Here is a 25,861-nt window from a genome sequence, read left to right on the forward strand (position 1 = left end):
TTTATACGTCCATGCACAGACATGTATATATGTTTATACCCATAAATAGATATGTAGGTACTTATCAATCAAAAGATTCAAAAGTCGTAGAAACAAGGGTATTGAAAATATAGGCACAAAAACTGAACCTAAAAAATTTGTAGATACCATGTACTAGATACCTAATTATTAAAGACGGGTAAGTTCCTATATTCCAATGATCGTAACATATTTCAAATGGTTCTTATACAATATAAAAGTAAATAATTATTTATTAAGCATCAATCAATCCATTATATTTCATATTTCAATCGACTATTCAGTAAAGTGTTGTTTCTTTCTATCTTTTATAAAAAGAAACCGCAAACATATTGGTCAATTTTTTTCGGAGATACCTATAGGTACCTACGATCTCATAAATAATTATGATTTCTATAATCTTTCTCAACTCTCAAAAAGCTGTGCTTTTACTAAATATTTTTCCCGTTGCAAAGATCGTCTAAAATTATGTCTGAATACATAATAATAGTAGGTACCTATGGAATACGTTTTAGATTTGAATAAATTTAGGATTCATTGACTTGCCAAAAGTTCTAAAAAATCAAGCTTTTACACCTTATAATTTATTTGTATAAAAAAAGTGTAGAGCAAATGAATTTTAATATAAAATACTAGATAGTATCACAACTTTCTTTGCATTCGTAAAACGTCGGTAGATAAAATTTATAATCAACACGTTGGATTATTTAAAAAAAAACTACCGTTTTGAAATGAAATAAAAAATCTTTACATTTACGACGATATATGATACCATGATATTATGATAACCTACCTACATGAAACGAATTTCAAAAAATATGTTTGAAAAGTATTTGGTTACAAATAGTTTTTATTTTGTCATTTAACAACATTATTTTTACCAAATCCTTCACAATTCAAATATATTAACACAGTTGAATATGTATTGTACGTAAAGCCTACATTTATTTTTTATATTTTGAAATTTAAAATTCGAACATTTTAACTGAATGATGTCAAACATGAAATAAACCATTTGTTTCGAATTTCAAAATTTAGTTTCGAATTAAAAAAAAAATCTCATGTAGCCAGATTTATAAATCTGTAATGTCCATACGATTTTTATTACTGGCAATTTAACAGGCCCTTCACTTCCGCACATATAATGCTACGTACGTACACGTGCATTGCATTAATTTTATACTGGATAAAATAAATGCATGTACATTTCGGCCATGCGTGACTCAACCGGTCCTCCGCCCTTCTAGTTCTATACGATACGCATCAGAAATTTGTAGCTTTCATTTTTTGCTATCAACTATGAAAAAACCTGTAATCCAAGTTCTAGCGGTCATGAATTTACTGACCGTTTAAGGTGTAAGTGAATTTTATTTTTCTAGTACTTTTTTATTAAGCTGATTTTTAATGGGTAACTACTAAAATATAATTCATTCAAAATACCTAATTACATTATAGTTATCACTTCACATTATCACTCGATTAGCTGGTAGATATTCTTCAATCAATGAAAGCAGAAAACCTTGTAGAATGGGGAGATTCCATTTGTATCATTACTATTCTTCAGCTCATAACCGTGTATCGGATTATTCTAGAAGCTTGGTTTTTACGAAGCTCAATCATAGACTATACGTATATTATACAAACGCGAATAACTTAATAGAATATTCTAAATTTAAAATTATCAGCACAAAGTTTTTAGTCTTTGAGAAAACCCATCCCTTAAAAAAGTAGCATAGACTATAACTATTACTTGTTATACTAGTAGTTGTTGCATCGACGCAGGTGCGGCAATAAATACCGTTCAGATATATTGACACTCATCCCAGTGTCGGTACGAAATAACAAACGTTTGAGTTGGGAAATCAGCTGTCCTCAACCCACGCCGATTTACGGAGTCATTAAAAATAATTTGAATTTATATCATAAAAACTTAAGGTAACTTTATTAATGATCAAACTAACAATCGTTGTTTTGTTCCTTTCTCACTTCATTCATATGTACTTACGTATCAGAAATATTAAAGAGACAAAACATAATCAGTCTTCCCTGTTTGCTAAATTAAATAGGTATTGTATCCTATATAATTTATGTTTCTTTCTGATGATGTTTCTTTTATAAAATTTAGAAGCATCGTGAAATTTGTGCGTATCTATTTTTTAAAATATTACAGAATAATTAAGTTTAATGAATGCTTATCTACTGTTAATATTAATTGACTTGGGTATAAAAAAGGTCTATAACTATGTAATTGATAAAGCATTAGGCTAATAATACACTAGCTTGTTATCCACGATTTGCATTTAAATATACTGTAGTGACGTCAAAAAACACGATATAATCATATACCTAATACACCATACCACAGTATTACAATATTTATTCAAATAATATTGTAATACTGTGACCATACTTTCAATGTAAAAACCTAGGTATTAGATTAATATTGAATCAATAGAATCTATCTCGTGCCGAAAGGATATGTTATTATAAAGAAATTAGGATACCTAGCCTCTATTTTATTGAATACTTTACTTTTAAATAATATTTGTTATATAAAACATTATCTTGTAAATGAAAAGATCTATAGTTTATAACAAATAAATATCTTAACAAAAATAATATACGAAACAATTTCAGTAACATTATTTACTTATGTCCCTTCATAAAATGTTCGTTACACCTGACTTGTGAGTGTACAATAATTTCTATTGACTTAACGGGATAGCCTCAAGTGGGACAAGCTAAAACTATGAATGCAAAAGGAACTACAAAAATCTTTTAAATATACTATATGTGCACGACAAACCGTAAAGTACCTAATTTATTGTAAATATAACGTTAGAATCCTGAAGGCTTACGCCTGAAGGCTTATAAAATAATTAGTATGAAAAGAAATACGAATTTGTTCTAGTTATATTGAAAAGTTTGTGTTTTGTAAAGCAAACTATCTAACTAGTCTAGTAAAGTAAAATAAGTGTTCAGTATAAAATCCTGAAGGCTTATGCCTGAAGGATTATCTGTATAGTAAAGTATAAGGAACAGTTCGTACGTAAAGTTATTTGTGATGTCTATTGCATAAAGATTTATGAAGGCTTATGCCTGAAAGGTTATTATTGTGTTAAGAATGTTCAGTAGAATAGTAAATGTTTATATTTTGTTTGATATTGTAAATGTTTAATTGTAGATTGAAAATGTTTTATGATATTAGTGAATATTTATGTCTTTCGTGAATTAGTTTATGTCTTTCTTTATGTTTTATGAATATTTTAATTGTTTTAAGTGTGTGATATTAGGATTTAATTGATATTATTGTATTTCGTCATGCGACAGCGTCACGTCCGCGACTGAGCGCACACGCCGTCCCCCGCAGTATATTTATACACCTGAAGCGGGGGACGGGGTAGTATAAAAGAAAATTTGTAAAGAATTGTGCGCGCAGTCTAAACGGGGCGCTGGCGGAGTATGTTATAGATGTAATATTAAAATGATATGTTGTAATAATTACGATGAACACAATAAAATTGTAAAACAATGTAAAACTAAATGATTGAGAAATAAAGAGTGAGGTAAGGGGCGTGGCCAGCCGGAGTGGAGGGGATAACGCGTAAAATATAAATATGGACGCAAAACCGGTTGCGTCACGGCATTCCAGTTCCACCCGCGCTTCAGAAAAGCAAGAAGAATAACTCCGCTCCGGCTCGGCACCCTGGCCCTCTACGTATGAAGAAATAATTGTTTGTATTATTTACAAACCCCCACACCACTACAGTCCACTAAGAGAGGGCCTTCAGCCGACATTAACATTGGTCAGCTTCGAGCCGGATAAGAAGAAAAATGAACACGAGAAGCCGGAGCGGAAGAGGAACAACACCATCAGCATCAGAAGCGACCGCCACCGCCACAGGAACGTCGTCTACGAATACGTCGGGAGAAACGAGCTAAACTACGGGGACATCGGAGACCTGCACGACCGCGACGAGAACGACGAGGACAGAGGAGAAGAGCAGCTCGACGCCAGCTACGCCGAGCACCATGCCCGTCGACAAGTTGCAGCCAGCACCGTCACCCGTCGTGGGATACACAAACGCCGCTTTCGCGGCGCCAGCCGACAACACCGACGCGCCGACGACCGCCGCCTCCGCGGCGCCGACGAGCAACGTACACCTGAATACAAACGCCGCTCTCGCGGCGCCATCGAACGTCGCCGCCGGGTCGCCAGCACGCCGCTCGAAGACGCTCCGCCAGGCATCAGAGGTGCGGTCGCGGCGCTCCGTAGCCTCCCGCAAGAGACTCCTCGCGGAGTTGGAGGTGAAAGAGCGCCTAGCCGAACTGAAGCTGGAACAAGCGAAGGCCGCAGCAGAACTGGAAAGGGCGCGGCTGGAAAGAATACGCGCCGAAGAGGAATCAACAACGGAAGAGGAAGAAGAGGACTACGAACCGGAACGACGGGTCGAGTCGTGGTTGGAACAACATTTAAGCCAGCCACTGCCACCCGCCGCCAACCCGACTCGCGAGCTCTCACCGCCACGCTACACAGCGAAGAACGCTGACAACAAGGAAGATCGAGGATGGGGGGCCCGCCAGGAACAAGACGACGGGCCACGGGAACCGAAGAAACACCCGCCCACGCGGTCACCAGAAGTTGCGGCAATTGTAACCGCCTTCAATGAAGTCGCAAGAAGCCAAAGGAAAACAATAAGATACGGCGGTGAACTGCCAACGTTCACCGGCTCCAGTCACGAGTGGCTATCATTCAAGGCATCGTATGAAGAAACTGAAGAAGGATTCACCGACGGGGAAAACGTCGCACGATTGAGAAAGGCGCTGAAAGGAGCAGCCCTAGAAGCCGTCACCGCCCTACTCATATCACACACCGGACCCGAGAAAATCATTGAAGCCCTGCAGAGGAGGTTCGGCCGCCCAGACGCGCTGGTTCTGGGCGAAATGGAAAAAATCAAGTCGCTGCCGCGAGTAACGGACAACCCGCGGGACATCTGCATATTCGCAAATAAAATAGCGAATATCGTCGCCACCGTCGAAGTTTTAAGAAAACAAGAATACCTGCACAGCCCGGAAATGCTGCGGCAGGTACTGGAAAAGCTGACGCCGATCATGAAGAATAAATGGTACGACTTCGCTGCCGACGAACGCGACAAGACACCGCTACTGAAAAAGCTCGCAGAATTCCTGAATAAAGAAGCAGACAAGTGCTCCAGCTACGCTCCATTAGATACAGAAACAAGGAAAAGGACGGAGCGAGCCTACGCAACGAACGACGCGAGCGAGCGAGAAACAAGATGCCCGATGTGCGAGCGAGAGCACAAACTCGTCGAGTGTCGACAATTTACGAACAGCGACGTAAATACACGATGGGAAATAGCGAAGAAATATCGAGTGTGCTTCCGCTGTCTTCGAAGCAAACATCAACGAGCAACATGCCGCGCTCGTCCTTGCGGCCTCAACGGGTGCACCATGAAGCACCACAAGATGCTCCACCATACCAAGACAGCGGAAAAGAAAATTGAAGAAACAGCGCAACCGCAAGCCAGTGAAGAGAAAGTCCTAGTGTCAGCGATTAACATCAACAGCGCTACGTCGGAGCAACCTACGCGCCGCCGCGCGTATCTGAAGATCGCTCCCATCACCATCATGGGACCGAAAGGAAAATGCGACACGTACGCGCTGCTCGACGAAGGAAGCACGGTGACCATCATTGAAACGGCGCTTGCAGAGCAGCTGGGTCTCGACGGGCCACGCGAGTCCATCACAATTCAAGGCGTGAATGGGCACGAGAATGAACACGAATACAGCAAGAGAGTGAAGGCACGAGTACGAGGACGACATGAAGAAAAAGAATACGCATTAGACAACGCCCGCACCGTGCACCAGCTCCACGCATTCACGCAGTCCATCCGCGAGAGTGACATCGCCCGCTGCAACCATCTGCACGACCTGCAAGAGGACCTACTGTATGAAAATGCAACACCGAAGCTGCTGATAGGACAAGACAACTGGGAGCTCATTATAACGCGAAAACTACGGCACGGCAAGAGGAATCAGCCCGTCGCTTCGAAGACATTATTAGGATGGGTCCTGCACGGCTGCCGCTCCTCGAACAAGCACCCAGTTTTGTTCTGTTCTCATCTCTCGGAAGCGGAGAAGTCGTCTGACACACTCGAAAATATGATGAAGAAATACTTCGAATTAGAATCCATCGGCATCGAACCCAAGCGACAGCGCAGCGACCCGGAGCAGCAGGCACTCAGCATATTGGAAAAGAAAAGTCAACGCCTGCCGTCCGGCCGATATGAAACCGGACTCCTATGGAGAGACGAGTCCGCAGATACACCGAACAACTACGGCGACACATTGAAAAGATTGAAGACATTAGAAAAGAAATTGGACAAAGACGGAGAGCTGAAAAAACAATATGAAGAAAGGATAGAAAATCTACTCTCGTCCGGCTACGCAGAGAGGGCGCAGACTCCGCCCACCGGCGGGAGAGTGTGGTACCTCCCGCACTTTCCAGTGATTAACCCGGACAAAGCGAAGATTCGTCTGGTGCACGACGCGGCCGCTAAGTCACACGGCCGCTCTCTCAACGACATGCTGCTGCCCGGGCCCGACCTGCTACAATCTCTGCCTGCCGTCATCATGAAGTTCCGTCAACATCCAATCGCCGTGTCCGCCGACATCAAGGAAATGTTCATGCAGATAAAAATTATAGAAGAAGACCGTGACGCGCTACGCTTCCTCTGGCGTGGCGATCGACGCGACGACGGGCCGCCCGATGAATATCGTATGACATCGCTCATCTTCGGCGCCTCTTCATCACCGTGCACCGCACTCTACATCAAGAATAGAAACGCGCAAGAACACGCGAACGAGAGTCCGGCAGCCGCACGCGCGATTCAAGAGAACCATTATATGGACGACTATATACATAGCTACGCGACCGAAGATGAAGCAAGGGAGATAACGGCGCACGTCGATCGCATACATCGATACGCCGGCTTCGAGCTGCGTGGGTGGGCATCGAACAATGAAAACGCGATAAGAAGCTTTACGAACACCGGGGCGACCACCGTCGAGATCGGCGGGAGCGAGACAGAGCGAACATTGGGACTACTCTGGCACGTGAAACAAGACTACATCGGTTTTCGCGTAAACACAAAACGTGTACCACAGGAAATAATCGAAAATAAGCGAACACCTACGAAGAGAGAAGCCCTCAGTCTCATCATGTCGGTCTTCGACCCACTCGGCCTCATCGCGCCCATCCTCACACCGGCGAAAAGAATAATGCAAGATACGTGGAAGTACAACACCGGCTGGGACGACCCCATTCCCGGCGCGCTACAACATCGCTGGGAAAACTGGGTGGCGAATATTCAGCATCTCGACGCGCTCCGCATCCCACGCTGCTATGACTACGAACCCGCGGCTGAGAGAGAGATACACACATTCGTGGACGCCAGCGAAGAAGCGTACGCAGCAGTCGTGTACATCAGAGCGACGCGCGCCGACGGATCGATAAACATCGCGATCGCCGCCGCGAAAAGCAGGGTCACGCCCACGAAACCGATATCGATCCCACGTCTGGAGCTGCAAGCCGCCCTGCTCGGAGCACGCCTCACACGAACAGTCGAGGAAGGTCACGACTTCGCCTTCAAAAGAAAAGTGTATTGGAGCGACTCGAGAACAGCACTTGCATGGATACGCAGCGAGCCACGTACATATAAAACATTCGTGGCGCACCGGCTAGCCGAAATAGAAGACCTCACGAAAAAGGATGAATGGCGCTGGGTCCCCACGGCGCACAATACGGCGGACGACGCTACACGCAACACCCCCGCTGACTTCGACCCGCAACACCGTTGGTTCACCGGTCCAGACTTCCTCCGCTACGAAGAATGCGACTGGCCGGTTGAGAAGAAAGAAAACATCATCACCGACACGGGCGAAGAAAAAGAAAAATGCGGCGCGCTGAACACGTCGGACCCCGCCCCCGCATTCATCGACATCGAGCGCTTCTCACAATGGACACGACTAGTGCGCACAACGGCCCGCGTACTGCAATTCATCGAACTCTGTCGTCGCCCCAAACAACTCGTCAATGCAACACGTCGAAAACGTACAAGAAAAAATGAAGAAAAAGACGCGACGTGGAAAAGAAATGTGAAAAAGAACAATGAAAAAATCGTCTCGCGTCCGAACAATGAAGAAAGAAAATATAGAATATTAAGTGCGCACCACCTACGCGCCGCGGAAAATATACTTGTAAAATTAGCACAGAAAGCAACGTACGGGAAAGAGATAGCGATACTACAGCAAGGACACCCGCTCACTGAAAAACATCAAGGTCCGCTAGCGGGATTAAGTGTCGCCTTAGACGAAAACGGAATACTGAAACTACGAGGAAGAGTGAATGAAGCCAGCGCGATCGAGGCAGAGGCAGCAAACCCGACAGTGCTCGACGGAAAACACAAGTATACGCAGCTCTATATACAACACATACATGAAAAACTGCATCACGGCGGCGTCGAAATTGTAGTAAACGAACTAAGACAAAGACTGTGGATAACAAGAATACGACCCGCGACAAAGGAGGTGTTAAAGAGCTGCCCGCGCTGCCGCCTGCTGCGCGCGAAGCCCGCGCGCCCATCGACCGGCAACCTGCCCGCCGCACGCCTCGCGCATCACGCGCGCCCATTCACATTCACCGGACTCGACTACTTCGGCCCGCAAGAGGTAACCGTCGGCCGCCATCGAGAGAAGCGCTACGTGGCCCTCTTCACGTGCTTAACATCGCGTGCCATACATCTGGAGGTCGTCGTGTCACTCAGCACCGATTCAGCGATCAACGCGCTGCGCCGCTTCATAGCGCGGCGCGGCTGCCCGGCCGAGATATGGAGTGACAACGCAACGTGCTTCCGCGCGGCCAACAGAGAGCTCACGGACGCGTGGGCCGCACTTGAAGAAGAAGCCGCAGCCCGCCGCATCAGCTGGCGCTTCCTTCCGCCGGCCGCCCCATTCATGGCCGGCGCGTGGGAGCGCATGGTACGCACCGTGAAAGAAGCCCTACGCCACACGCTTCACGAGCAGCGCCCGAGTGACGAGACGCTCGCCACACTCCTCGCCGAAGTAGAAGCCACCGTAAACTCACGCCCACTCACTCATGTGGCCGTGACCCCCGACGTGCCGCCCGCCATCACACCGAATATGATCCTGCTGGGCTCCAACTGCTACGTGCCGCCACCCTGCACCATCGAGGAAGACCAAACAACAGCGCGCACACACTGGAAGCGCGCGCAGCAGCTCGCCGACACCTTCTGGCGACGCTGGGTGCGAGAGTACCTGCCCGTACTCCAACAGCGGCGGGAGCCCCACGCAAGCGGCGCGGCCCCCAAGATCGGCGACCTGGTCATCGTGTGCGACTCCAATCAACCAAGGAACACGTGGCCCCGAGGACGAGTCGTCGCTACGTATCCCGGCAAGGACGGCGAGGTACGAGTGGTCGACGTGGAGACCAGCGGCAGCAGAATCCTCCGGCGGCCCACCAAGAAGATCGTCGTGCTACCAGTTCAAATCGCAGAGTGCGACGGCGGGAGAAATGTGCACGACAAACCGTAAAGTACCTAATTTATTGTAAATATAACGTTAGAATCCTGAAGGCTTACGCCTGAAGGCTTATAAAATAATTAGTATGAAAAGAAATACGAATTTGTTCTAGTTATATTGAAAAGTTTGTGTTTTGTAAAGCAAACTATCTAACTAGTCTAGTAAAGTAAAATAAGTGTTCAGTATAAAATCCTGAAGGCTTATGCCTGAAGGATTATCTGTATAGTAAAGTATAAGGAACAGTTCGTACGTAAAGTTATTTGTGATGTCTATTGCATAAAGATTTATGAAGGCTTATGCCTGAAAGGTTATTATTGTGTTAAGAATGTTCAGTAGAATAGTAAATGTTTATATTTTGTTTGATATTGTAAATGTTTAATTGTAGATTGAAAATGTTTTATGATATTAGTGAATATTTATGTCTTTCGTGAATTAGTTTATGTCTTTCTTTATGTTTTATGAATATTTTAATTGTTTTAAGTGTGTGATATTAGGATTTAATTGATATTATTGTATTTCGTCATGCGACAGCGTCACGTCCGCGACTGAGCGCACACGCCGTCCCCCGCAGTATATTTATACACCTGAAGCGGGGGACGGGGTAGTATAAAAGAAAATTTGTAAAGAATTGTGCGCGCAGTCTAAACGGGGCGCTGGCGGAGTATGTTATAGATGTAATATTAAAATGATATGTTGTAATAATTACGATGAACACAATAAAATTGTAAAACAATGTAAAACTAAATGATTGAGAAATAAAGAGTGAGGTAAGGGGCGTGGCCAGCCGGAGTGGAGGGGATAACGCGTAAAATATAAATATGGACGCAAAACCGGTTGCGTCACGGCATTCCAGTTCCACCCGCGCTTCAGAAAAGCAAGAAGAATAACTCCGCTCCGGCTCGGCACCCTGGCCCTCTACGTATGAAGAAATAATTGTTTGTATTATTTACAAACCCCCACACCACTACAGTCCACTAAGAGAGGGCCTTCAGCCGACATTAACACTATATAATTCTTCTAAAATTAAACGTGGTTGTTAGCTATCTAAAAATATTGAATAACATTTACCAAAAAAAGTGTAGTCTTATTTTTAAATAAAAAATAATAAAACGCTCTAAAATAAGTAAAGATCGTTTCCGCAAATATTATTAATAAAAATTTAGAATATACGCCTCAACCTTACTCAAACCCTACTTTAGTTAACGTCACAGTGATATATATACAATTAATTTTTTTTCTACTTCACAATACATTGAACACAGATGAGAGTCGTCAAAAGACCGTCAAAATTTCAATACTACATAACATTGGAACACTTTTTTTTTCAAGTGGGGAAATCTTGCCTAAGATACCCACGGCTCCCGGGGAAGGAGCCGTGGGTTATGTCGGATTCCTACAGACTAAAACCCCACCGTGTACCAATGCGCTGCTTTAGACGGGATGCGGATACACATTCGCAATCTTCCGCATGTCCCGCCCAGCAGTTGCCCGTTTCCAGGCCCTCCGCCACTTGCCCGTTTCCAGGCCCTCCGCCACATGCCCGTTTCCAGGCCCTCCTGTACACGAGCTCACGCCACGTTTGTACGGAACAAGATCAAGGATTAGTAAATAATTATAAGGTATTTACATATTATTACGAAAGCATGGAATGTATAAAGCTTAAAAAATGTTAATTATTATTACAAAATATCATTATCCCTTTTGAGTCTTTTCTAAAGAGGAATATAACATAGCCTAGAAATCTCTGATCAAATTATACAAATAGGCATGCAATGCTTTTGATTTGTAATAGTAAATAACTAAATAGTCATTTATGCCTATATAAAAAGTTATTTTAAAGTTTAACCACATCTCTCCAGATGTGGTTAAGATGCACGTTTTAGATGAATTTTAAAGTGAAACTTTTATTACATCGTCTCAAACTTTTTGGTCTGTGTAGCGCATGTCGCGTACGTATCGCTGCCGAGTAGATACCTACTCGGCAGCCGACCGTCACGCGCACGTCACGCGACATGCGTTACACAAAGCAGTGTTCGGAACCGTTCGAACAGTTTCACTTTTACCGTGGTTTCATAAAACCACACAACATTTTTAATTTTAAAGAAGCATAATATTTTTAATTAAAATTTCGTAAGTACTAACCTCTTGAACTTTAAATAATTAATTTTATCTTTTTGTCTCAGATATTAAATTATGTATGTAGTAATAGGTTTATTTTCATCACATTTTATTCAGTTAGTACTTAACTAATTTTATTACTTATACAGGTTTTTGTGTTAGTAGGTAAAAACATAAAAAAATACATTTTCTTTCTTCTTTGTTTATATTTATTATCGAGATATTTATGCAACGTGTTACCATCGTGCTTATGCTAAGTGCTTATGAGAAAAAGAGGCTTCAACAATATTTAAAATTTTAAAATAAATGAATAAAAATGCCAGATGTTTTAAATAGGTTCACTCGATTGAAACGAAGTTCCGTTCGTAATTCGTTTTGAAATACCTAAGTATTATATAAATTAAAAATATCTAGAGTTAAATGATGAATGAAATAAGCGAAGGAAAGCTAATACACAACCTTTAATGAAAACCTATGATAAAATAGGTTTTTTGGGAATGATTAAGGGAATACTAAAAATACCAATTTAAGACTTGTTTACCCGCCTAGTTTTTTTGCAATAGCCGGTACTGGATATATGGCCATAATAACTATGTAATAGTACCATGGACCAATATACTTATGTGTGTCCTAGACGAGAGAGCTTTTTTGGTAGAACATATTAAATAAAATGAAGAATACAGTGTTTGCTGTGTTTTACAGTTATACATATTTATAATTAAGTAATCATTAAAGAATAATTTCGGAAGGAACATTTAGACATGAATTTACTATTTCGCATGAAAATGAAATTGTTAATGTCTAATTATGTAAATGCTAATTGATAAATACGTAAATTAGGTACATTATATCACGTAGTCGGTAGTTTGTACAAAGTATATCATATAATATTAAATATATCTTAATTAATCATGATTGGATATTTCCACATATTTCCTTTTAAGATCATTTTTAGATCTGGCAAGACAGTTAACTGATCACATCACAGATGTCACTCGCACCTTGATGACAGATGTTTACGCGCCAAACAATTTTAGACAATGGTGTTGGTTTGCTGAGTGGCGCCTGTTTTGTGTTCGTTCATCGTATTTATCACTGCATTTCAACTAAAATATTACCTATTAGACGCTTTCATGTTCTTTTGAATGAAATAGTAAATAATTGAAGTGTTATTTGTTGTTACTATGTAGTATACTTTTACATTAGACTTGACCATTGGGCGCGAACGACAGGTGTTTAACTGGCCTTGTCCTGAAGCATCCTAGTGGTTGAATTTATACTGTTTTTACGTGTACGATGGCTGCGGTAACACCCCGGCGATCTTCTCGCCTTCCTCACACGCATACTCCAAAAATGTCTGAGAGGAAAAAGGGGTTATTTGTAACTGAAGCCGAAGCTTCTAAAGAGTCATTGACGAAACACAGAAGACTTTCAGTCGTAGACAGTGAGAGTGATAGTGACGATTGTGATTTGGGCATCATAAGTACCCTTGACTCAAGTTCTTGTGACGAAAATGATCCTAACACTCCAAAGACACCTGAGAGAACTATATGGCGTAAGTATTTTATTATATCGTGTTTAATGATAACAAATAGTTAATTACTGTCAATTCCTGGGGTTGACTTTAGAAACGTGCGGCACGAATTTCGGCGCGATTTTAATTTTTATCGATCGATAATGATGCCCCGAAACATACATTAGCGGCTTTTCGTGCGGAAACGTGTAATTACAGAGAAATCTTTTTTTTTAATTTTTGAGATTTTGTTCAAAATTGTTTGAGTTACATTGACAAAACTACAAGAATTGTGTTTGAAAGAGATAACTAATGTCTTAATGTACATATTAAAAACCATAGTTCATTCAAAAGCATGTTGCTGAGGGGACAACAATTCATACGGGTTATTGGCGAGCATAGCATATGATTGTTTGGGGCAATATGGGTATGTTCATAAAAAAGTTAATCACTCAGACCCAGACAACCCATTTGTTGCCTCTGACCCATTTGAGTCCCAGTGGCATGTTGTAAAAAGATTTTTTAAAAAAGATAACTATAACCACCCAGCAAACTTCGGTGATAATATTATAGAATATGTGGAGACGATGGGTGGAAATAAATAAAATGGATCCATTCATTGCCATTGTAAATTGTATCAAACATGTATACAAGATTTGAAAAATAATTATTTAAAAAAAATGTTTTTATTGTATGTAAGTATATTGCACACAAATTGTTAATCACAGAACCGAATCTGTCCACCCCGATTCCACGTGGTACTTGTCTGTCATACACTAGAGTGTATTAAAAAAGTCGGAGGCGCGGAGGAGCGTGGCGCCCGCGTGTGCTGAGGAGCAGGCAGAGTCAAGCGAGCCGGAGTGGCTGAGGCTGGTCGCCAAAGGCGACCAAAAAGCCGAAGCTACGAAGGCGAGTGAAGACTCCTGCCTGCAACGAGGTACACGGGGGCAAGCGCCACGTTCTGCAGCGCCGGAGCAGTCAAGAAAGCCCATAATCTTCGTTATATTTCTAACTACATCACTACATAGTATAAAACAAAGTCACTTTCTCTATGCCTATGTCCCTTTGTATGCTTAAATATTTCAAACTACGCAACGGATTTTGATGCGGTTTTTTTTAATAAATAGAGTGATTCAAGAGGAAGGTTTTAGTATATAATTTATTAGGTTTAAGTCAAAGCGGGCGAAGCCGCGGGCGGTAAGCTAGTATAAATATAATCTCAAAAAAAATTAAAAAAAAAATAGAAGGGGGGGTTTCCTCACCCCCCCACTTTATAGGGGGTCTCCTCTTACCTCCCCCCTCCCTTTCCCTCCCCTCCCCCCCCTTAATTCGTGCCGCAAATTTCTAAAGAAATACCAATTCCTGTTTCAAAGGAACCTTCCCATAATACTATTTCACATAATTAAGTTTAATATTATTAGAAACGTTTTTCATAGCATATTTGTAATAAAGAGTTCATTGACCTTATTATTTGACCTAAAACAAGCAAAACTACACAAATAACTGATATGACAATTTATTTTAATCATAGATGGAACAAGAAGCCACTCAAGAAAGCTCAAAGAAACAACAGATCTGAAGAATTTCATGAAATCTCCATTCACATTGAAAAAGTATCAAACTAGGTATTCTTGTCCAGAGACAAGATGTTCTTCATCGACTCCAGCTACACCACACTTTCAGAACCACCCTGGTACTCCATCCTCCACTCATTCTTGCACCAGTGTCCACACAAATTCATCTACCTCTAGCCGAGCTAGAAAAAGTCTAGCAAGCCTCATAGCAGACACAGAAAGCTGCAGCAGCTCTCTAAAAGACCTCAACTTTGACACAGACTCAGGCAGTGACTCTAAAGAGAACACACCAACAAAATCAACTAGACGTTCCAAAAGATTCCAGAAAATGACACCAAAGCTACAAAGCTTTAAAGGCATCTTGATGGAACAAAAGAAAAATGTCTCCCCAATGAAAACAGCTTACGTTTGCTTAACTAAAATGGATTTGACAAACATGATGTCACCTACTCAAATGTTAAAAACTCCCCATAATACCACTGAAGCTAAAGCATCTCCTCCTAAACTATCTCATAATCGTAGATCTGCTATAGAAATACAAGAAAGTCCTGAATCTACTTGTGACAGTGAAAAGAGCCATAAAAGGTTACACTATGACGATAAAGTGGATACTGGTCCTGTCTCTAAATACCCCAGAATTGATCCTACTACAGCACCTAAAGCTAGATTATCTCTCTTCAACAGTGATAGGCTGAAAGAAATTCTTTCAACCAAGTCTTTCTATGGTAAATCCAACCCAGATCTGAACACTAGCATTACCGCTAAAATCTCCAATGCAATTCAAGCAACCGCCACACATAAACACAGACCATTCAACTCACACTCAAATAAGCGTAAGAGAAAGCCAGGACAAATCAACATGGGTGTCAGACACAAGATTAAAAAACCTAAAGCCCTTAAAAAACTTAGTCCTAAAGGTTATTTGAATACCTCAGTGACAGAGAAGTCAATTGTTTCTAATAAATCTTTGGTGAACTCTACAATGTCGTCAACTAAAGATGATTCTATGCTAAGCCTGAATACATCTCAAGAAATGGAGCATGGTAAGTTATTATATTTTTTATCTAACTTAGAAAAGGGAGGTTGTTTTTTCTGTATTTTCTATGCGCATGTAGTTCACAGACACAACAGAAAAGAGTTTTTATGCTACTAGCTTCCTCCTGAAACTTTGTCCATTTAAAGTAAAAAAAATTGTTGTCATGTTTCATTGTCTACAAATTTTATTCTATATTATTAACTGTTTTTTTCCATTTATCACTTTATACAATTGGTCTATATCTTAACATCTAATGATAGCCAGTAAAAAGTATGCTTTCATATTTTTTCTATTGCATTACTTTAATATGATTTTTATAAGGTAAATAAATGATACTGTACTTACCTGCCAAAGACAAATGTATTGGTATTTTAATACTAAGGTTCTTTTTTGAATTTTCAGCTGAAATTAGGTCATTATTGATTTGATAACAATATTTTATATTGATTGATAATCTTATGAGTCATTTCTAACAAAATGTTAAGCCAAAAATCTTAAATAAGTACATGATAATATTTATCAGTAATTTTTAATTTTGTTCAACAAGGAAAACTAAATGTGAAATTAAGTAATTAACTTCTTCCAAATGTAGCTTCTTGAGACTTGAGACTTGAGAGAGAATGTAGCTTCTTAACATCTAATTTCAATATTCTTATAGAAATACTTTAACTATGTAATTATTTTACAAATCACTTATAAAGATTAAAAAAGAAAAAGAGAAAAATATAATTAATGAATATTTGTATGTAATATGTTGGTTACACCTTCATACTATAAAACCAATTTGGTTGTAATTTCATACTTACATAAATTAGGGACAATAACATACTACTTTTAACCTTGGTTACATGCAAGCAGATTTTTTGTTTAAAATATCTACAAATATTATGCAAGTCATTGAAGATAAGGAGAAATGTTCAATGTAATTAAAAATTAATTCATTAAATCAGCAAATACATTTATGTGTTAGATATATTAAGAAATCAAATGTATCCATAAGTTTTAACAAAAATTTAATAAAAATACTTGTGTTAGTACACAGGCAATAATTTTTTATCCTAACTAAACCAAAACAACTTTACAGACAAAACAGATCCATTCGACAAAGAAAAACAAACAATTGAAGCCCTCCTCAGTCAATGGACAGAGGAAGAAGTCCCGGAATCAGAACTGATTCAACAAAAAGAATTGCCATGTTTTAACAGTACTGTTATAGAAGAAACTAATTCCATATTCCAACCGATTGTTGCCGTACCTGTGGCTAGTTCTTTGCCCCAAGATGATGCTGTTATTGTTGAAATTGGTTCCTCAAATGTTCAGGAAATTGGGGCACAAAATGCTACAGAAATAGGGGCACAAAATGCTCAAGAAATAGGGGCAAAAAATGCCTCAAAAATAGGGGAAAATGTGCCCCAAGAAAAGGGATCGGAAACAGATGTAGTTATGGATGCAGAAAGTCATACAGCAAGTCATGGGGAATTGCCGAATGGGCAGTTTTTACCCGTGGAAGGCGGTTATATTGTGGTGGACGGAACTGTTGTTCATGGTAAGTTTATTATGTAGAAAATAGCTATTGAACTTATTATTATAAAATAAAAAAAATGTGCTCTAAACTATTATGGATTGTTTTACGTAAATCGCCGAAACTTCGATTTCGATCTCATAAAAGTAGAGATGAAAAAAAAAGGAACTTTTCCACTGAAACTAAAAAAATCGGATTCATTTGAAAATAGATAAAATTCATTAAATATTAAAGATATTTATTTATCTACCTATTTTTACTCGTACAAAAAAACATTAGACATTGTAACATTGTATTTTCGTTTTCTTATACAGTTAGTTTGTAAATAAAACACAATTTATTCTTTACATTTTTTTATTTATATACTGTTAAAACTATAATATTCTATATTACATTCACAGGCCAGCAAGAAATCCCAGATTTGGATGAAATAGAGCGCGAACTAATATTGTTAGATGAGCAAATATTAAAGATGGCGGAGTCTAATAATATCGACGCTCAAGCTGTATTGGCTTCTACAGAAACTATACCCGTTGATGGTAAGTTTATTATTTACTAGCTGTAACTTCTTTGGTACAATTCAAAGATACCAAAATCGTTGCCTTACTCCATGACGTGACGGTATTGCTATGATGCGACCTTGAAATTTTACTCTCAAAGCCGCTTAAGACAGAAAAAATGATCCCTTATTATAATTTGAAGATTGAATTTTTATAGAGATACTAGCTTTCCGCCCGCGGCTTCGCCCGCTTTGTGCTTTAAACTATCCTATCTCTCAAGTTGGATCGAACTGCACATGGTGTGCGAATTTTATTATAATCGGTTAAGTTGTTTTAGTAGTCCATTGAGGACAAACATTGTGTCACTTGACGGGATTCAAGGACAACACACAAACATACAGACAGACATTTATATTCACTTCAAGCAAAAAACTATTATGCTTGTGTGACCTAGACATTTTTTTATTTTATTTTAATAAATTGTATTTTTTACCAATAACACGCACCGTATAAAACCATGTATTTCGTCTTAAATAGGAATTCACACAGTCTGGTTTTTAGTTCTTTATTTTTTCAATTATTTTATATCTATTGAGATCTTGCATATTATATTAAAATTTTGTCTTAATCGTTATATTTTAATTAATAATATATAATTAAACTTGGCTATGTAGGTTTCATTCGTAATACTGAAAATAGATTGTGAAATGATGTATAGAGTTATTAAGTACCTATTACACATTTAATTGAACATTCTAAATTTATAAATTATGTTCTAATTATGTACTTGAATTTTTAAAGCTCTTAACGCTTTAAAAGTACCCAAATTGGTATAATTTTTTAACAAGTTATTAGTTAAGATATGAAAATTAGTAAATGAACAATCCATACTTTTGAATATCATTGTAAAGCTGAAGACTGTTTGTTTGAAAAATTCGGTGCTAGATAGTTATCGAGGAAGGCTTTAAGCTATATATAATCACGCTAAGACCAACTGGAGAGGAGCATAGCGAGTAAAACCGCGGGGCGCAGCTAGTGTAGAAATAAGAAATAGAGTTCACTTTAAGACATCATTAAGTTTAATCATGACATAAAATCTCATTATGTATTTTAAAATAATTGACATTAATTTATCAATTAAAATACAAAAAACGATAAGATTTCTCGATTAACAAACAATAGTCAATTTAAACGCAGCCATATAAAAACGAAACTATAGCATTGTTTCTGCATAATAATTATTTTAAAGAAATATATGTAATTCAATAGTTACAGTGGACTAAAAAATCCATACTAATATTATAAATGCTGTCTGTCTGTTACTCAATCACGCCTAAGCTACTGAACCAATGTTCATGAAATTTGGTATGGAGATATCTTGATACCCGAGAAAGTACATAGGCTACTTTTTATCCCGGGAAAATGACGCAATCCCGGAAATCCCACGGGAACGGGAACTATGCGAGTTTTTCTTTGACTGCGCGGGCGAAGCCGCGGGCGGAAACCTGGTTGTTTATAAATTTTTTGATACTGAAAATATAAAGTGGGAGTGGTGGGCAGTGAAATTACGAACAAACTTAAAATTTTACTTATTGAAACATCATATTTAACATGTTATCTTAATATATATAAATCTCGTGTCACAATGTTTGTCCTCAATGGACTCCTAAACCACTTAACCGATTATAATAAAATTCGCACACCATGTGCAGTTCGATCCAACTTGAGAGATAGGATAGGTTTTATCCCGGAAATCCCACGGGAAAGGGAACTATGCGGGGTTTTCACTGAAAACGCGGGCGAAGCCGCGGGCGGAAAGCTAGTTTACTATAGATATATCTAGCACCCAGAAATACGTTATTCCGCCGATTTTATTAGTTTACATTTTAGTCTCATACTTAAAAAGTAGATACATAGATTTTATAAATTTATAAAGAATAGAAAAAATTCGATCACGAGGCGGGACTCGAACCCGCATCCTTCGCGCCATTCCGGGGCGGATGCCTCACCAACTCAGCCACTCGTGACCCGCCCGAGTGATCGAATTTATTCTATTCTTTCAGTTTTATGTGTCTGAAGGGACACACCGCGCGCCATCTATTGAGATGATTAACAACCATTTCAACCAATATGAAGCATTATAAAGCATTTGAATGCCATAAAACCAAAAATATAAATTCAACAAAAAAGGTCGTGTTCCATCGTTACAATATTGTATTCACTGAAAAGTGCTTCATATTGGTTGAAATGGTTGTTAATCATCTCAATAGATGGCGCGCGGTGTGTCCCTTCAGACACATAAAACTGAAAGAATAGAATAAATTCGATCACTCGGGCGGGTCACGAGTGGCTGAGTTGGTGAGGCATCCGCCCCGGAATGGCGCGAAGGATGCGGGTTCGAGTCCCGCCTCGTGATCGAATTTTTTCTATTCTTTATAAATTTATATTTATAAAGCATTTGAATGCCATAAAACCAAAAATATAAATTCTACATAGATTTTTCTTAACAGGAAATTATTACGAACCGAAAAAAAAACAAAGAGAACCACTTCCTTCCCTTCGATCTTTTTATCGACTTTTTACAATTTCCAAATTATAAACTGTATAAAAAAGGGCGTATCTGCCGAGCACACGTGTCAGAAGTGAAACTTCTTTGGGAAGATACCAAAATCGTCGCCTTCTTCCGTGACGGTATTGCCATGACGCGACCTTGAAATTTTACTCTCAACGTGCCTAAAGACGTTTCACTTCAAAAAAAATGTTCTTGTATATTTATAAATAGGTAATTATTTTTATTTCAGGTAATTCGCCAGTTACGGTAGAAAATGAAGACACAACCCCCAAATTGTTCCCTATTTTTAGCAAGCCTAATCCAGGATTATCTACTCCTACAAATAAAGGTAAGGAATTTTATAATTTCTATAAGCCGGTTTATATATATTTATATAAATATTTATATTTATTTATATAAACCGGCCAGGTTCCGTATAAACCTTTTTTTGTGTTTTATCTGAAAATTTTTACTTTACACAATTGTAGGGTCTTGATAGACAGACAGACGGAAAACAAAGTGATCCTATAAGGTTTCCGTTTTTTCCTTTTAAGGTTCGGAGCCCTAAAATTAAAGCTTTTAGTAATATCATTATATTATTATCTTTAAAATAACAGAGATAATAAAAAAAGTGGGTAATGAGCTTGTTTGAATCCAAGAATACATTATACAGTGAAAATTAGGGATGTAACGATACATGATTTTGCCGATACGATACCGATACCGATATTTGTAGTAATGTATCGGCGATACCGATACCGATACCGATATCGATGGCTTGGTAGAAAAATAAATAGTGAATTATGCATAAAAAGTTACCAACATTTCACAGAGACAACTGTTAATCGTATTCTTTTCAATAAAAATGCCAAATCAAAAAACAACAAAACCATTTATTTTAGTATTATTATTTTACGAAGTCAGTTAAACTTTAAGTAATACACATACAATCAGTACCTAATAAAAGTTTACTAATTGGTAGAGTTTTTTCAGAAAACAAAGTGCGCACGCGCGGGCGGCCTCCCGCATCGTCCATTGGGCGCGGATTTTTGAATTATTTGATATCAAAAAAATTGGTTGTTTGTAAAGTAGGTTTACGATCGAGATGTTTACGTGATAACATAATGCAGTGGCAGCGCTCGAGATGAAACGGGAGATCGGTCCATCTCTCTCTCGTTATACCTGCGATCGCGCTCGTGAGGTTTTGGTGTGACACAAGTTTATGAACATGTCACCCGACTAAAACGATTTTAAAAACGTTATCACGTTAAAAATTAAAAAAATTCAAAATTATTCATTTCTTTCCTTTACATAAACAAATTTGTGATTGGAACACTCCTAGTAAGCAAATAAAATGCTTGTGTCAGGAGGTTCCGCTCTTCCTTAACACTATTACAGAAACAGAAATAAAACAATATGAATGAATACAATGCAAAAACATAAAAGAAAAGAAAGAATTTAATAAAAAAATATCGGTATCGGTTGATTTATTATCGGCGATACCGATATATCGGCTTGCCGATATATCGGCCGATATATCGGTATCGGTATCGGTATCGTTACATCCCTAGTGAAAATGAATAATAAATAAATCATATTATAATGATGTCACTAAGTCTTGGGATTTTGTAAGTCAGCTTCAAGAAAATAAATTAACTAATATAGTATTGTTCAATAGATTTTCTTGTTGCATTTATGCACACAAATTTTCATGACTTTGACCTTTTTCGATTATATATTTAGTAAATAGATTTTGATATAATTTACAAATGTTCTACCTCATTTACGGACATTTTAAATATTTTACATTTTAAGGGCATTCAAAACTGCCATTAATCATAACCGTTCTCGATTTTCTATCAAATAATACATAACACGTGACCACAAAAACATTTTAAAGTACTTCAGTATATTGTCGTGATGGCAACATTGTAAAAACGTTAATAAAAATTTTATCGCACTTTTATCGATTATAGAAAAAAGGTAATTATAGTTTTTTAAATGTAATGAAGTAGTTAAGAGTCGCTTCAAAATACTTATATAAATGCAATACAACTTATTCATTACTATTTTAATCGTAGTTTTTAATGTTATGCAGATATGACGATTCACATGTAGATTGCGCTAGAAATATAAAATGATATATATTTAAAAACTAGTGGTCCGCCCCCTCTTCGGCCGTGGTGTACATGTTAACGTTTTCTCTTCATAATCTTCAAGGAATTTTATAAAAAAAGAATCAACGAAATCGGTTCAGCCGTTCACGAGCTTCGCGCTTACCAACACATTTGGCAATTTATTTTTATTATTTAAAATATATATGCCGGCCGAATTGAGAACCTACTACTTTTAAATTTATATATATTTCTTTAATTAAAATGTTTGATTTTCTTTTAAAATAAAATAAGTAAATTATAAATATGATTTATTCTCAGATTCAACAGATAAAAACAAGAAAAAGTCAATACTGAAAAACGGAAGTGATCAATACGTAATCGACGCGGGACAAAAGAAGTTTGGCGCTACACAATGCAATGAATGTGGTGTTATTTATCAGGTAAGAATATTATTAGAATTAAAAATATATATGGAAAGAAAGAAAATAAATTCATTTCCAAAAATATTACGTACAAAATTTATCTTAAAATTGCATAGGAAATTGTTGTATTTTATCGTATTTAATAAGCAATTTTTCAATGTAGAAAAGGGTATGAGAAAAAATAAAAGACAATTAATATAATCATATATTTTTATTAAAAACTTGGTACAGAACAGACACAAATTTTCTTAAAATATTGGTTAATAGAAAGTAAGTAATATGATACTCTGTACACTAGTACTATATTTTTATATTTCATACTAGTTTCACTTCAGAAAATGTGATCCCTTATTATAATTTGAAGATTGAAATTTTATAGAGATACTAATAGTGGTCCGCCCGGCGTCGCCCGTGGTACCTACATATTTAAACTATCCTATCTCTCAAGTTGGATCGAACTGCACATGGTGTGCGAATTTTATTATAATCGGTTAAGTGCACAGGTTAAGTGGTTTAGGAGTCCATTGAGGACAAACATTGGGACACGAGATTTATATATATTAAGATAACAAACGTATTAGCTATAATATGTGTGAAATGTTTAACTAATAATGATGTTATAAATTTATAAAGAACAGAAAAAATTGGATCACGAGGCGGGACTCGAACCCGCATCCTTTCGCGCTTTTTCTATTCTTTATAAATTTATATTTATAAGCATTTGAATGCCATAAAATCAAAAATATCAATTTTAATAATGATGTTTTTCAGATTGGTGATCCACAAGACGAACATGACCATCTTATACACCACAATGCAACTGATGTGCTGAAATTCAATGTAAGTCATTATTATAATTATACAGATTTGTTGAATATAGCTCTGTGTAAATAATTTTGTCTTTTGTCTATAAATATTGAAATTTATATACATGTTATGTGAACTTCTGTTTCTGTATACTAAATCCAATTATTCCGTTCACGATTCCAGGGCTGGAAAGACGAATACATAGTAGAGAAAACACCAACCGGTCGTATTATACGCGTGCGTGGAGGAGACACCGGTTGGAAACGGGTTGAGAGTGTACTCTCTCGTGTAGTACACCCACAGTTGGGATATACCACGTTAGCTGGCGATGTTCATGCTTATACCGTGAGTATATTATACACTACTAGTTGTGCCGCGCGGTTTCACCCGCATTACTCTGCTCCTGTTGGTTGGTTAGCATGATGATATATAGCCTATATTACTCGTGGATAATGTAGCTTTCGAATGGTGAAAGAATTTTTAAAATAGGCCCAGTAGTTTATGAGCCTATTCATTACAATCAAACAAACAAACAAAGTTTTCCTCTTTATAATATAAGTGTAGATAACAATTTTAATGACACTACATTACACTACACCACACTACACTACACCATGTTACACTTCACTACACTAAACGACATAAATATATAAAGCATGTATATATTAATATATATAAACTGACCGAAAATGTATACAAATCTATAACCAATTTTAAAATATTTCAGGCATATCTATACATTGAGAAAAAGCAAATAGTAGGCTGTTTGATAGTGGAGCCTAAATCTAAAGCCTACAAGTTGCTACCGGGGGAGCCAGACTGCTGTAGTATTGAAGAATATTCAGTCAAGTGAGTTTAAAATTATTTATTTTACTAGCATTCATTGTGTGATAGCAATAAATTTTCTGTCATCTGTTTCACACACATTGTTCTGTTTTGTTTAAAATACGCGAAAACTTAAAACAGAACCATAACATACTTGCTAAATCATAAATCATACTAAAATGCTTATAAGATTATAAGAAATTTGAACTTTCATCTTTTATTGGATAGGATTAGAAGGAACTAGTTTTCCGCCCGCAGCTTCGCCCGCGTATGTTTTAAGTTAATTTTTTTGATATTTCTCGTTATATTTTTAAAATTTATATTGTCATTTTACTCATCAGGTAAAGTACTTTCGATATCAGTTTAAAGTTTTTTGATATCTGCAATAGTTACGGAATAATCGCCTGTGCACACTTAAAGATTACACCCTGTATAGTAATTAGAACATTCACATAAATTTATCTTATTTCAGATGCGGCATATCAAGAATCTGGACGCATCCTAAATTCCGCAGACGAGGCATAGCAGTACGAATGTTAGAATGTGCCCGAGCCTCTTTCCTCTATGGCCTGGCTCTAACTCGGCAAGAACTTGCTTTCTCTGCTCCAACTAAATCAGGAAAAGCCCTTGCTACAACATATTGTGGAACCGCCAATTTCTATGTGTATTTGAGCTAGTGTTTTAGTGCAAAGTGACTTAAAAACAAGTGAAACTATGTGAGATACTTAAGTGCGTCCGAGCTTTTATATCCTTGTTCTAACTTGGCAAAAACTCGAAAAGGCCCTCGTTACAACATATTGTGGATACACTTTCTATGTGTTTTGAAAATATATGAAAAATACTAAAACGTTGTGTGTAAAAAGTGTTAGTGACACTATGTGCAGTATAAGAAATAGGGAACCAATAAATTTTGGTTCTTATATTTTTATTAATATGGATTTTTCTAGGTTTCTAATTTTTGTATTATGTTTTATGTTCTTGGAAGACTTTTTAAGTGTTTAGATTTAGAAGTAAATAATGAAGATTGTATGTTTTAATTTTTTATACTATGTACTGTGTTTTAAGTTTTAGGAACTCTTTTTTTATAAAACTTTTTAGTATGTTTTGATCTTATAATAGTGAAAACATTTTTAGCTGTTTTTTTAAATTGAAATTAAGTAGTATGTCTAAAATGCTCAAATGATTTTATATTTTATAAAAGTTGATTAAGCCCAAGTTTGTTGAAAACTTTAATAAT

The 25,861-nt window shown here is 37.9% G+C and overlaps 2 protein-coding genes across 2 annotated transcripts; both read left to right on the forward strand.

Annotated features, from left to right (window-relative positions):
- The first annotated feature begins 4,050 nt into the window (after nucleotides 1-4,050).
- On the forward strand, nucleotides 4,051-9,651 carry LOC149897661 (uncharacterized). The gene has a single exon (XM_090116536.1). The coding sequence runs from the start codon at nucleotides 4,051-4,053 to the stop codon at nucleotides 9,649-9,651; it is 5,601 nt and encodes a 1,866-aa protein (XP_089972662.1).
- A 3,140-nt stretch (nucleotides 9,652-12,791) lies between these two features.
- Nucleotides 12,792-25,438, forward strand: eco (Establishment of cohesion). Its single transcript, XM_090116379.1, has 10 exons — nucleotides 12,792-13,312; nucleotides 14,802-15,887; nucleotides 16,965-17,426; nucleotides 17,804-17,941; nucleotides 20,704-20,802; nucleotides 22,889-23,010; nucleotides 23,764-23,832; nucleotides 23,983-24,144; nucleotides 24,527-24,648; nucleotides 25,097-25,438. Exons 1-10 carry the CDS (start codon nucleotides 13,054-13,056, stop codon nucleotides 25,299-25,301), a joined length of 2,724 nt encoding a protein of 907 aa, XP_089972505.1. The 5' UTR covers nucleotides 12,792-13,053; the 3' UTR covers nucleotides 25,302-25,438.
- Nucleotides 25,439-25,861: the final 423 nt, after the last annotated feature.

Source organism: Colias eurytheme, chromosome 25, assembly GCF_061535395.1.
Source record: "Colias eurytheme isolate Ceu_HAF_F1 chromosome 25, ilColEury1 Martin Lab GWU primary, whole genome shotgun sequence".
Classification (NCBI taxonomy): Eukaryota; Metazoa; Arthropoda; class Insecta; order Lepidoptera; family Pieridae; genus Colias; species Colias eurytheme.